At 36.7% G+C, this 13,158-nt stretch overlaps 1 protein-coding gene across 2 annotated transcripts in view; it reads left to right on the top strand.

The window, feature by feature from the left end:
• ANO3 (anoctamin 3) overlaps positions 1-13,158 on the top strand; it is a 257,121-nt gene that overhangs the window by 147,671 nt on the left and 96,292 nt on the right. For both annotated transcript variants that reach the window (XM_019627091.1, XM_019627092.1), the window contains 4 exons: positions 3,176-3,307; positions 6,317-6,423; positions 8,608-8,663; positions 12,204-12,325. In XM_019627091.1, the coding sequence (XP_019482636.1) occupies positions 3,176-3,307; positions 6,317-6,423; positions 8,608-8,663; positions 12,204-12,325 (417 nt within the window). The remainder of the gene's footprint in view (positions 1-3,175; positions 3,308-6,316; positions 6,424-8,607; positions 8,664-12,203; positions 12,326-13,158) is intronic.

The raw sequence follows: 13,158 nt of genomic DNA, 5'->3' as shown, positions 1-13,158 counted from the left end.
TTATGAGCAGTTGTAAATTTCAGGGGGGAAAAAACTTGGATTTGTTCCAGAGATTCCAAAAATGACGTGTGCCACATTTAGCAGTCTTTAAAAATCAAAGACTCTCTTTTGTCTATGGACCAGTGACATTCCTGAAATCATCACTTGATATAATGTTCGGGAAGGAGGGTCTTAATTGCAAGTTAGCATTTTAGGAGATATTAATTTTAAAAATAGTTAGAAACCCAGGATTGATGAGTAAATGATGACCCAGTAAAGTAATAGAACAACAGACCCAACGGAGACCCTCTGGATCATTCGATCCAAATCTCTTATTTGCAGAGGTGTTGAAGGAAAGAGTGGCCCCCAGAGTGATGAGGTGCCATACAGAATCTTTTGAATCACAGACCTACTCTTATTTCATAACTGAAGCTGCCTCTCTTATCTAGTATTGAAAATAAACTTCTTTTTAAGAGCTTCATCTCAAAAGAATATCCCTTTACCTGTTTTGGTAGCAATAGCTATGACAAAGGAATTAAACCACAACCCTGATATAGAAGAAACTCCCACCTGAATCACCCTAGGCCTGTTTCACTGAAGGAAATAAGCTTCCTTTTAGTGAACACTGAAACAAAGTGTGGCTGTTTTTCTGCACATTGCAAAATAACAGTTAACAAAAAAATTGTGAATGTGATAAGAGTATGTCCTATTGAATAATGTTGCAGGATATTACAAGTCACGAAAACTAGAAGAATCATGTGGTGTAAATATCATGCCATTTTAGGAATGGAGTAAGTCTAGTTCCTTTACCAAGTATATAATTTAGAACTTTAGAGTAGGAAAAATTTGAATTGTAGAATAGGAGAATATTGGCCTCTCTTAAACATTAAATTTAGGTGTTTTAGGAATGGGTGACAAGTAAATCATGGGAGGGGGAAACTTGATATTAAAACAAATGTTAAAGGGATTAGTACTCAAATGGCTCTTTTAAAAAAATAGATTAGTGATGCCCTTCAGCCAGGTCTGGTTTTTCTGTTGTCAGGTTAGTATGCTTAGATTTAGAATGTGCTTTCATCACTATCCTTGTGCCTATTTGGTCCTGGTCTAGGGAGCAAGTGTCCAAAGTTAGTTTGCATAATAAAGTCAAGTCATTGGAATGTTGGAATATATACATTTACAACTGCAGGTTTTTCTCTCTTTTTTTTTTTTGCATGTGCCTACTTAATGTTGGAGGTGTTGAAAAATGTCTGAGTTCCTTCCATGTGCTCTATAGAATTGCTGAGATTTTGCTACTGTATGATTAGTGGGATTTCTGATAAACAGGTATCTTTCTTTCAGAGGCTTGCAGAAGGATAAAATCCTGTATATTAAAATAGAAACAAACGGGGCCGGCTGAGGGGCTCAGTGGGTTAAGAGTTCACTCAAGAGTGCGAGCTCTGAGCAACAGTGGTTCGAGCCCCTGCCCTGGCTGAGCTGCCGCTGAGCTGCCAACAGGTGGCAGGATGGCTCAGCTATAAAAAAAATAAAAATAAATAAATAAATAATAGAAACAAACATCTTTATGTAATACTGTCAAAATCTAGTTTTAGAATGAACTTGTGTCTAGAATGTCTAATAAACATGTCTGTGTTAAATCCTAATGAAACAACCTTTTATTTTTTTTAAAGATTTTATTGGGGAATTGGGGGATGGGAACAGACAAGTTGCTGTCCTTTTGTTCTTCAGTTTAGTTGTGGAGGACGTTGCTTCACTGGCCCATGTTGGTATTATCATTGCGCTCTTCCCAGGTGAAGCAGATCGGTCGCTGGCCTCTGGGCAGCCGCTCACGGAGGCTCTTGACAGCTCACACCGGCTGCCAGCCGCTCACACTGGCTGCCAGCCACACACAGTAGCTTATAGCAACTCACTGCAGCAGGCGCTGCAGCCTACGACGTCCCTGGCGACTCACGGCTGCCCAGTTCCAGGTTGAGCCGTTGTTCACCATCTTAGCTGTAGAGGGCGCAGTGTCACTGGCCCTCATGTGGAATCTGAACCAGGCCCCTGCTGCTCAGAGCTTGCGTCCCAAGCCAGCTCTTAACCAACATGCCACTCGGCCGGCCCTGAAACAACATTTTTAATAGTGGGAAAAATATTCATTTTTTTCTATTTTGTTCTCAAACTTAAAGTAAACTAGAAAAATGAACACTATGTTGTCATAATGTTTTATCTTTTGGGTTTATTATTTTCTGTTTAATTTTATGAAACAAAAATTCAGTTATAATTTATTCCAAATGATTATTAAAATATATTAAACGTTACTATACTTGACATCTTTACAATTTACTTACTACAAATATTCTCTTTGTTCCTTTACTTTGGATGAATACCAGAAGGGTAGAGAATAAATAGGAAAGGCATTTATGAAAGTATGTGACATATCAAACTGAAAAAAAAGAATGCCATGTTATTTGCTGAATTTAAATTTAGACTTTCAATTAAAAGAAATGACTAATTTTGTTTTTTGGGTTTTTTTTTTAACTTTTGGAGTAGAAATTTAAGTGTGTGTGTGTGTGTGTGTGTGTGTGTGTGTGTGTGTGTGTGTTCATCATTGTTATAAAATTACAAAACCCAATTTGTAGATAATTGGAAAGAGGGAAACAAAAATCAATTATGTGCACTTAGATTTCACTTGTGCTTTTTCTTTCTTGAAGGGGGAAAGATGTTTCGTGCAAGAGAATTTTTGACCAATTAACATTAGGGGATAATTAACGTACAGGCTATTATCCAGCATTTGAAGATCATCATTTCTCTAGGCAGGTTGATAGGAAATGGCTATAATTTTATTATTGCTGCTATTTATCATGTGTTTGCTATACACTTTCACATTCAATTATCAGGGCCTCTTCAAAATGACCCTTCAGGGAGGCAGAACAAAGAGTTACTTGGTTTGCAGATCAGGGAAAATCAAAGACTCCACTATCACTGCCCCCCCACCTCCCAAGCCTCACCCCCCAGTCTTCACAGTTCCTTTGGTAGCACTTGTGCTCCAACCAAGTTTTTTTGACTCTTTAATCCAGATTTCTTTTCAATTCCAGGAGGAATAATGCATGTGTGTTGGTGTGAGTGTCTTTTTGGAACTCTTTTGGAATGGCAGTGGAAGGTAGGCATGATTCTGGAATGCAACCTAATCTAGCTCTAAAATGTGACTTTGTTCCAGTGTACACAACTATTTTAGAAGACTCAAAAAATGGATGTCCCAAAACCCAATGGTTCTCGACAAGTCAGCTTTTCCAGAACTGGAGGAGTCGGACTGTTATACAGGCCCTTTCAGCCGTGCACGGATTCACCAGTGAGTTCCCATCTCTTTTCTCCCACTACCTGCCTTGGTGCCCTCTATTACGTGGGAGGGGTTGATAGAATAAAAATACCTGTACCGTTGCTTGTCAAATAAGTCAGAGAATGTATCATTTTGTTAATACATAAACTTAACTTATGAATAACACTCACTGAACATTATTAATTCTTGATCAACTATGATTTAGAGATATTCAAGTAATGAATAATTAAACTCATGGACTAACAGTCTTGTTCCCAACTCTTCCAAAATAATTGCTGTGGTAGTAAGTCATTCAGTTAAAGTAATAAGAATGGTGGTAATAATAATAATAAAAATAGAATTGCTATTAAATAACATGCTTGAATAATGGATTGTTCTAATTAATTATTATATTTATAATTAATTAATTTGTACTTGCTAGTTTAATCCATTGTAGTTTAAACTTATGAAACTAAGGTAAGAATTTGTTGCGTGTCTATCTGTCTGTCTACCAACATATCTCTATGCATTTATTCATTCGACTGGTATTTATTGAGTTTCCGCATGATACAGATTGAGTTTATGACACAGTCCCTACCTTCACAGTACTCCCAGTCTACTGGGACAGACAGAAATGTAAATTAATATTTAGATAAAATGGAGTAAACATAAAGATGGAGAAATATATAGTATACAATAGGCCTGTAGCTGCAGGATCTACTTGGCTATACAGAATTCTGCGTTGACTCACGTTCTGGGATGTAGGAAGGTGAGAGACAGGATGACATGGAATTTCAGACCACCAAACCTGTGACAAAGCCAGTAATCAACGAGAAACCCTCTTCTTCCAAATATTTGATTCATGTCATTATTTTGTCTTAGAAGTGGCTCTAAAAGTGTCTTTATAAATCCCAGCTATGGGCAGTAGAGGCAGGAGTGGAAATCCACATGATTTCCTGGGTTAAAGAGCGGTTACAGTTTTGAGGATGCTTCTTTAGCTTCTTGCTGTACTTTTTCAGGCTCCATAATGCAGCAGATAAAATACATTCTGCTTTTTCTATTTGAACCCAAGGTACTAGAGTGATCTTTGAAAAAATCTCTCAAGCATATCATGCAACCATCTTGCTTAAATCTCCGCAATGGCCTGCCATTTGCACTTATAATAAAATTCAAATTTCTTATCATCTACCATGTGGCCATAATGCTACGGTCCCTGCCCAACACTATCTTCTGATCTTCCACCATTTTCCACACCATTTACTTGCTTTAGGCACACAAGCTTTGGTTCTATCCATCAAAAGCTCAGTCTTAATTCTATCTCCAAATCTTTGTTCTTGCTGTTCGCTTTTCCTAATCTGCCCCTCCCCCCAGATCTTTACATGGCTCAGCCCTTCTTATGATGTTCTCCCACTCAAACATCACCAACTCTAGTCCCCTTGTTCCCGTCATTCTCTATGCACTGTGCTGTGTCCTTGTTCTTCAGAGCAGTTTCTGAAATTATGTAACCAATTTGTTTATTTATATATCATGTTACCTTCTTTTGTAATATAACTCCATAAAAGAAGGAATTCACCTGCTAAAGAAATATTTGTTCAGCAATTTCTGAATCAATTGATGGTAAAAGAATTGGTGGACATACTTTTCTATACTTATAGTTAACAGGACACAGACCTGTTAACTTGGTGCATCCAAGTACAAAACTAAAAAGCATTATATGAGAATACTGGAGGAACTCGGAGTCTAATAAAATGGACAGGTATACAAATTACCATAATATGAGGCTGAGTAAAGTCAATGCTTCAGGAAAGATACAAGTAAAAATGCACATTTTTATCAGAGAAAGAGAAGCTACCTCCAGAGGAGAGGAGCCAGGAAACCTTCATGAAGGAGCTAGTCCTTTTCAGCAGGTAAAAATGTGGAGGATGGTGGGAAGAGATGGGGACACAGACATCAGAGACAGAGCAAAATCTCAAGGAAAACAGCATGGGATTCCAAGGTGATGATAAGTTCTACAGTTTGATAGACTAGCAGACACGAGGAACTACTGCTATAGGAAATAAGACTAAGGAAAGGTTGAAATGCAAGAATAGAGAGGCTGCGAGGAAAATAGAAATGTAATTATGCCTAATGGAGAGCTACTGACATGTTAGTAGTAGGAGTGCTCTAAGGGTCAGAGCTGGACTTTAAAAGTCAGGTGGGAAATTGCATGGCCAGTTAGGACATTCTTCTTGTAATCTCGGCAAGAGGCAATGAGACTCAGAAAAAGATGGGTACAAGAGAGGCAGGCAGTTCAGTTATAAAAGTTACTTAGTTTGGCAACTGTTTGAATATCAATGGTGAAGAGAAAGCAAGGATAAGAAAAGACCTAACTGTCTGAAAAAATGGTGGTTTATCATTCACAAAGATAAAGCAACTGGAAGCAGGAATGGTCAGAACTTGAGTGACGTCCAGGATGCTTCCTTATTTATTTATTTTTTTAGGCTCCCAGTATATCATAGTTAGTCCTAAAATGGACCCTTCCTCTTGGGATCATTCCTTCTGCTCTTCCCATCATTAACTCTCTCATGGTTCCTCCGTGGAACTCTTCCTACATGGGGACAGAATCGGGCATGAAGGGGAAGGGACAGCTGTTTTTTATATTGCTAAAGTTCTGTAAACAAGATAAGTTAGCTTGGAAAGTGTGGCATGGGGAATTACATCAGTTTCAATGTGTTCTATTTGGAACCACATGGCTTAATTAAAATGTATGGGAGCCAGTGGAAACTCTATTCTCTTCTTGTTCCAGGCTAAACAAAAAATATGAGGACATCTAGGCCTCCTTGTAAACTGAAAGATATTAAAGTGAATATCTGATAATGCCCTGTATTATTTATGTTTATTTTTCTATCCCTGCTGATTGATTTTTGTAAAAGAGGATGGTTTCTCTTCACAAGCATTAGTTTAAAGGAGAAAAACAGATGGGTGGCTGCCCAGGACGCTGTTCCTGTTGCCTGATTCTGTGCTCTACTTTGAAGATTAAAATCGATTTCGTTCTCTTAACAGCTTCATCATAAACAATAAGGACACCTTTTTCAGCAATGCCACTCGTAGCAGAATAGTCTATCACATGCTGCAGCACACCAAATATGAAAACGGAATATCCAAAGTGGGTAAGGACACGAATTACAAGTGTAGAGAAAGTAGAATTTGCAGTTCCTAACATTACCCAGCAATATTTAACACTTCAAGCTTTGCCTTCATGCATTAAATAGGAATATATAACATATTGAGCACAAACTCTAAACATTCTACTTTTTGGCCTTTGACTAAAACAAAACAAAATAAAACAAACTCTTGTCGGCATTCGGCCATTATAACCAAATGTGAAATGTGCAAACACTGTGGAAAAGAAATTTTATTGAAATTGATCCCAAAGAAATTGCCAGATTTCTGAATAACAATATATGGAAACATTTGTTCACTATAGCTTTGTAATAGAGTAAAACTGGAACTATTTTAACTGCCCGTCGTTGGGGACTGACAAATAAGTTAGGCTACATCCACACAATACATGTATTAAAAATTATGTGATGTGTATTCACTCTTAACTCAAATTTATTCAGCGTCTATTTCATGCTATATATTATAGAGAGTATGTGATACAGCCCCTAATTCATGGTGATTGAAAATTAATGATTGAATCCTCTTTATAGATGACATTGAAAGATATCTATCTACAAGGCATTATAATTAATAAATGAAAAAAGATTACAAAACTATAAGTCTAATGTAATCCTACTTCCTAAACATACATGCATAAAAAGAAAAAAATCTAGAAGGATATATATGAAACTTTTGAGAGATTATCTCTGGAAGGTACATTAACAGCTAATTTTAACTTTTCAGATTTCTGTGTTGCTTGACTATTTAGCAGTATGCTATTCCATCTATGATACAAAAGAAAATTGAGAAAGTTTCACCCAGAATAATTAAAAGGAATTGCAAAATTTACATAAGCACAGCAGAAAAATAACATATATCAAACAAGCTGGCTTTTTAATTGTGAGGATGAAAAATACAAGCCAGCTGAAGAGATCAAATGTCAGTCATCTCCTAAAACCTTGAAAATAAAAGTCTGTACTGATTTACATTGAAATAGAGTGCCACATAAATAAAATGAACTGTTTCAAGTCAGCCATTTTTTAAAGAGGAACATTCCTCTGATTAATAATTCATTCATTACTGAGCAGGCAAAATAGTTAATTTAGACACTAAATCCCTACAAGAAAATGTTGACACTGAAACAAAATTTTCTAAATAAGAAGTACAAATAAATACAGAAAATAAACTAAAAATGTGTCTAAATGATAGCACTATGTGCTTATGTAGTCTTTAAAAATAAAAATATCACAATTTAAATGATTGTGAAGATATCTTGCCCTTTATAGAACATACAATAAACATAGAAGAATATTTAAAAAAATTTAAATCTTTAAATTCAATTGTCACTATTATATATGAGTACAGAATAAGTATATGTGTATCATAATTAGAATCATGCAGTGTTTACAATTTTTTTATCTTGCTTAAATTACCGTTATGAGTATTTTCTGAAGCCTTTTAGAATGCCTGAAAACACTGTTGTAAATAACTGTACAATATTCTATTATAAGCATTCATCAAATCACAATTATTTACCTAACATAATTGATTATATCATCATAATTAAATGGGTCCCCAATTTCAGATGTACAATTATTTCTCATTTTTTACTAATATAAAAAATATTGCAACAAAAATCGCTCCCCAGAAAGGTTTTCTAAATATTTTGTCTTATTAGGACTTTATGAATGTGTCCATTTCACTACACTGTAACTGAGAGGGAGATTTTAAGAAGTATCAACTTGTTATTTATGTCTCTCTGGTTCAGTGTTAAATAATTCAAAGATTTCTTTATACCAATATCCCTTGGAGACATTTTGGGAAATGAGGAATTCCTTTGCTTCCTTGACCAAATTTTGTTTTGACCAAAAAAAAAAAGAAAAAGTGCTCTAGGTTCATGTGGTTCCAAATGAGTGAATATCAAAATGCCCCTATTTCGTGATATGACAAAGTGAAATCCTATTTTAGCACCTTGCAAATCTCCATTTATTGATGTTGTAAGAACACAATTATACTCTTAGTATCAGTCTCTTACACACCTCTGCCCTCATAGGTGAGGTGGTTATGGGAGTCATTTTGGTTATTTTAAGTTTTTAAATTAACTTATTATCCAAAGTATATGTACGTTGATTTAGAGGGAAGTCTTTATTTAAACTAACCTAAGGACTATTTTTTTTTCTTCTCTTTTTCAGGTATCTGTAAACTTATAAACAATGGCTCATATATAGCAGCTTTTCCCCCACATGAGGTAATTTTGAAATATAATTTCCATTGAAATAAAAAGTGTTTTTCATGTGCAACACTTGATCCCATTTTTTTTGTTTGTTTTTCATTTAAGCCTGGCTTCCCTTTCCCAGGAGGGTTGAACCAGGGACTGGCCCTGGACCTTTCTGAGAGCCCATTACGGTTCTGCGGCTCTGCACTGGCGCCTACTGTTTGCCCACATCAGGAAACCCAGCCTTGAAAGGAGCCCAAGGATTCCTCAGCCATGCTGGGCGCTGCCCTCAACTCCAGCACCCAACTCCATACTTGACCCATTTGGGAGCCACACCACTCCCAACCAGAGCAGCTTCCTGCTTTGGGAATGCTTGAAAATCTAACACAAATGCGCACAAAACCTACAGCCCCATTACCTGCTTCGTTCTCTGCCAGATTATTACCTGTCTACCAGCGTTAAGCAGAAAAGCCTGCTCCAAGCTGTGGTGGGCTTTACCTGTTGAGTCATGAATGACATTTGAATCAGTTTTAACACCCCCACCCACCCCCCCACACACACACATTGTATTCATTTTATGGGAATTTTGCATTTTAATATAAGAATGGAATCTTTAGAGATTTCACTTCTGCACTGTCAGAACCTGTCACCCTTCTGTTTATAAAGCTCTAGGACTCACAAGACATAATCCCTATACTTGAGGAATTCCCACTCCAATACAACTCATATAGAGAGAATGTGTTGAGCACTTTCCTGTTTGGCACTGAGCTAAATGTTTTATATGTATTATATTTTAATAATGTTTAATCCTTGCCACAGCCCTTTGAGATGGACAACGAATATTAACTCAGCTTTATAAATAGGTCATTGAGACATGGAAAGGTTAAGTATCAAAGGTACAGTTTTGAGCCCAGGAAGCCAGACTCCAATGCTTCTATTCATTATGGTATACCTACCTATTGTAGGAAGTAGAATAATAATAAGAGGCTCTTAGTGTACGTCATTCAGCAAGCCTCGTGCATGTGTTTTCCCATTAACCTGACAGTAGTCCTAGAGCACTAGATATTAGAATTCCCATAGATATTAGTAGTTCCATTTTAGAGATGCAGAAACAAGGATCAGGGATATTAAGCACCATGCAACATAACGTATGACAGTCAGTAAATGGTAAAGTATTCAGCATGGCAAATGTAGGTGCTAGGAGAACTTCTAAACCAAAGGAAGGTTCGTTTTGTTTTGTTTAAGTAATTGGTTTACGTAACTAATGTGTGTTCTTACAGTTCATTTGACAGTTTCTTGCATGAAATTTGGAATCTATTTGGAATGTGTTGGAAATAATAGTCATTTTCCCATTCTTATAATTTGGTAGAAGTACTAAAATCTGGAATGCATAAAAAAAATGAGTAGAAAACAATAGTGTTGAAATATGAGTAACTAAAGGAAAGCAGAAAGTGAATAAAATGGAATTGGGATTTTCTATTGATTTGTAATGCTACTACTTGAAGAAAGAAAAATGAGGCTTACTTACAGGCAAAGGGAGTCAATGGCTCGGACTCTATACTTTGATTTAAATTAAAGACACTTCACAATCTGTGGCCTCTTTCTTCCTTGATGCAGGAGTGTTGCTAGTGTCAGTATCGTATTTTTCTCTCCTCTTTGAAATGTGTGTTTTACTTACAAAGAGACGATGGTCAAAGGGGAGACAAAGACGTTTCCAGGGGGAATTTGGCATGAAAAAGAAGAAATAGATGAAAAGAGATATATATGTGAGAAAGAGTTTGTCTAAGATATTGAGAGTGGAAGAGAGGGAAAATATGTTGGTTGGAGGAAAGGACCAATTATAGGGATGGTGGGGATCACTGCATGTACTGGTTCTCTGGAAAGGGATGGAAATATATGAGTGGGTGAGGTCATCACTTTGGTCAGTTTTCTCATACAGCCCACCTTACGTTACTGTAAACCCAGAACAGTATGGATGATTGAGGTTATTAAGCAGAGTTAGAACAGTGATACACTAGAGGTTCTAAAGCTTAGCATCTAAAACCCAGGAAGTGTTTATGTCTGATCACTGAGGCCAGGAAGGAAAGTCATGTATTTTAGAAACATTATCAGTAACGATTAGAAGAGAGGTGGGATTTTGGTTCACTTTCCATTACCTACTCATTCTCAGGTGGTCTCCCTTAACAATTCCATCCAATTTTACAAGCAAACATACCTTTTCCCAAGTCAATGTCTCACACTTAGAAACTTAACCTTTGCTTCCATCTCCTTACCTTCCAATCTTAAGGCTTTAAACACCCTGGGCTACCTTAGAGAAGAAAAGTATGGACTACACTTCAGGTGTACTTCCACTCCTACCTAATTAATTAACTTATTTCATTAGAAAGCCAGAGGTGAGTTCCATATGTCTCTCCCATTGCAGCCTTGAGACATCTGCAGAACATGATTCAAGGTGTATTTTTTCTTCATAGGAACTCACAGTCCTGGTTATCTGGGACCATTCAAATGATAGTTTTGCACTTTTCAATGGCCACAATATAATAAACACCTAAAATTAACATTGATTTTGTGCTTCCTATATGCCTGGCACTTTATAGTGATTATCCAAGTGGACCCTCAGAAGCCTCTCTGAATTGTGTCTTTGATATTTATTTGTATTCCTATCACCTTGGTAAGGAAACTGAGGCCTATAATGCCACTGGTTTTAAATTTCCATCAAACTTTTCATAAAAGTAGAGTCACACATTGGAGTGAGGAGAGGGACTTGATCAAATCCTGTGTCCTACATTTTAGTTCAGAAAATGTAGTCACCATATCTGTTGCCCTCTTTTTTAACTATAAAAGCTAAGCATCAGCCTTCAGGGGGAACACTTTTCTCTACAAGGTCTATATAGTCTATGTTTGTGAAATTGCAACCCATATGCCAGATTTTAAAGGGGGGAAATATAAAGAATTTGGAAACATGCTTTAATTTTTGGAATAACGTTTCCGAAGTAAGTTTTAAGGACTTTGGAATTTAAAGACATGGCTAGCACTGGTGACTTAGTCCTTTTACACATTTTAAATGAGCACTTACTCCCTTCCTTAGTTTCTATCAATTAAATACTTTCTGGGACTGGATCACTTTTTTTAACATTTTATTTATTTTAGTTTTTATTAAATTTATTGGGACGATACTGGTAGCATTACTGAAGGCAGAGTAATACTCAATTTCTGAACTACGATTATAACAATTCCTCCCAATGATGGTGAAGATACTTGTGTTTATTAAAAGACCTTAGGTTCCAAACAGTGAAACCTAAAGTCTAGTTTACTTTTAGTGAAAGAAATCTCATTGGTTTAAAAATGGAATTTAAGAAAGGATTTTAAAGGAGTATCAAAATATTTTCAATGAAATAGAGATCTATAAAAGCATGTATTACATCATTCCAGAGATGGCCTTAAGTTTACAATTTCTGAAGCTTTCAATTAAGTTGTTAAATTATAAGGGGGAAAAAAGCAAAAGCAACTTCTATGTAGTTGAAATTTCACTAAGAGAATGGACATTGGTTTATCCTGTTTTATCTGTTTCAGGGAGCCTACAAGAGTAGCCAGCCCATCAAAACCCACGGACCTCAGAATAACAGACATCTGTTATATGAGCGCTGGGCACGCTGGGGAATGTGGTACAAGCATCAGCCCCTGGATTTAATCAGGTACTGTGGCTGGATTGATCATGGAAGACATATTATGCTGTTCTGTTGTCGTGTTCTTAGATTTGGAATTATTTCATTTACCCATCAGATCATCTATGTCAGTCAGGAAAAAAATAAGCCACTAAATGTCCTTTCAATAAAAGGAACTTAATTTAGGAAATTGGTTACACAGGGGATGGGAAAGCCGAGAAATTAAACAGAAATAGTGAGGGAACCAGAGATGAACAATAGCATAAAATTGCTAACAGCCCTAAAGCTGGAGGGGAAAATGGGATGAAGTGTATTTGAGAGCCCCATACCTGGGCCATTACTGGGCGGGAACTGTACAACCCATGATTACACCTCCTGCAAAGAAGTGAAGGTGTTGGGAGTGGAGCCATGGTGAAGTGATGGCTACTCTGGGGACAGCCCAAGATGACCAAGAGAGAAAATACCCTGGCTTCTCCCTTCCTTGCACCTTTGAGTCTCCTAGTACCTCCTGGCCCAGCTAAACCAGGAGCAGTATACAAAGCAACCAGCATAATCGACTTCCCTGTGAAAACAAATCAAAATAGGGAAAGGCAAAAAACGAATCTGAGAACAAAGAGGAAAATGACCAACACAGCATCTGTGCATGTATTTATCTTCCAATAAAGATTTAGTATCTGTTCTCTTTCAGGAAATATAGTCTAGTGAGCAATTGCCCTCGACTGTAATTAGTCTTGAGATACCGTTACATTCATACTTGTATTTTTTTTTAATCTGGGAATATATATTTAGAAGGACTAAATCAAGTCCTAGGCTAACTATAAATACTTACAGAAGGAAAGAAAAAAAGTGCATTCATATCATAA

This window comes from Hipposideros armiger, unplaced genomic scaffold (assembly GCF_001890085.2).
Source record: "Hipposideros armiger isolate ML-2016 unplaced genomic scaffold, ASM189008v1 scaffold_707, whole genome shotgun sequence".
Lineage (NCBI taxonomy): Eukaryota > Metazoa > Chordata > Mammalia > Chiroptera > Hipposideridae > Hipposideros > Hipposideros armiger.
This window is presented reverse-complemented; position numbering and strand designations above follow the sequence as displayed.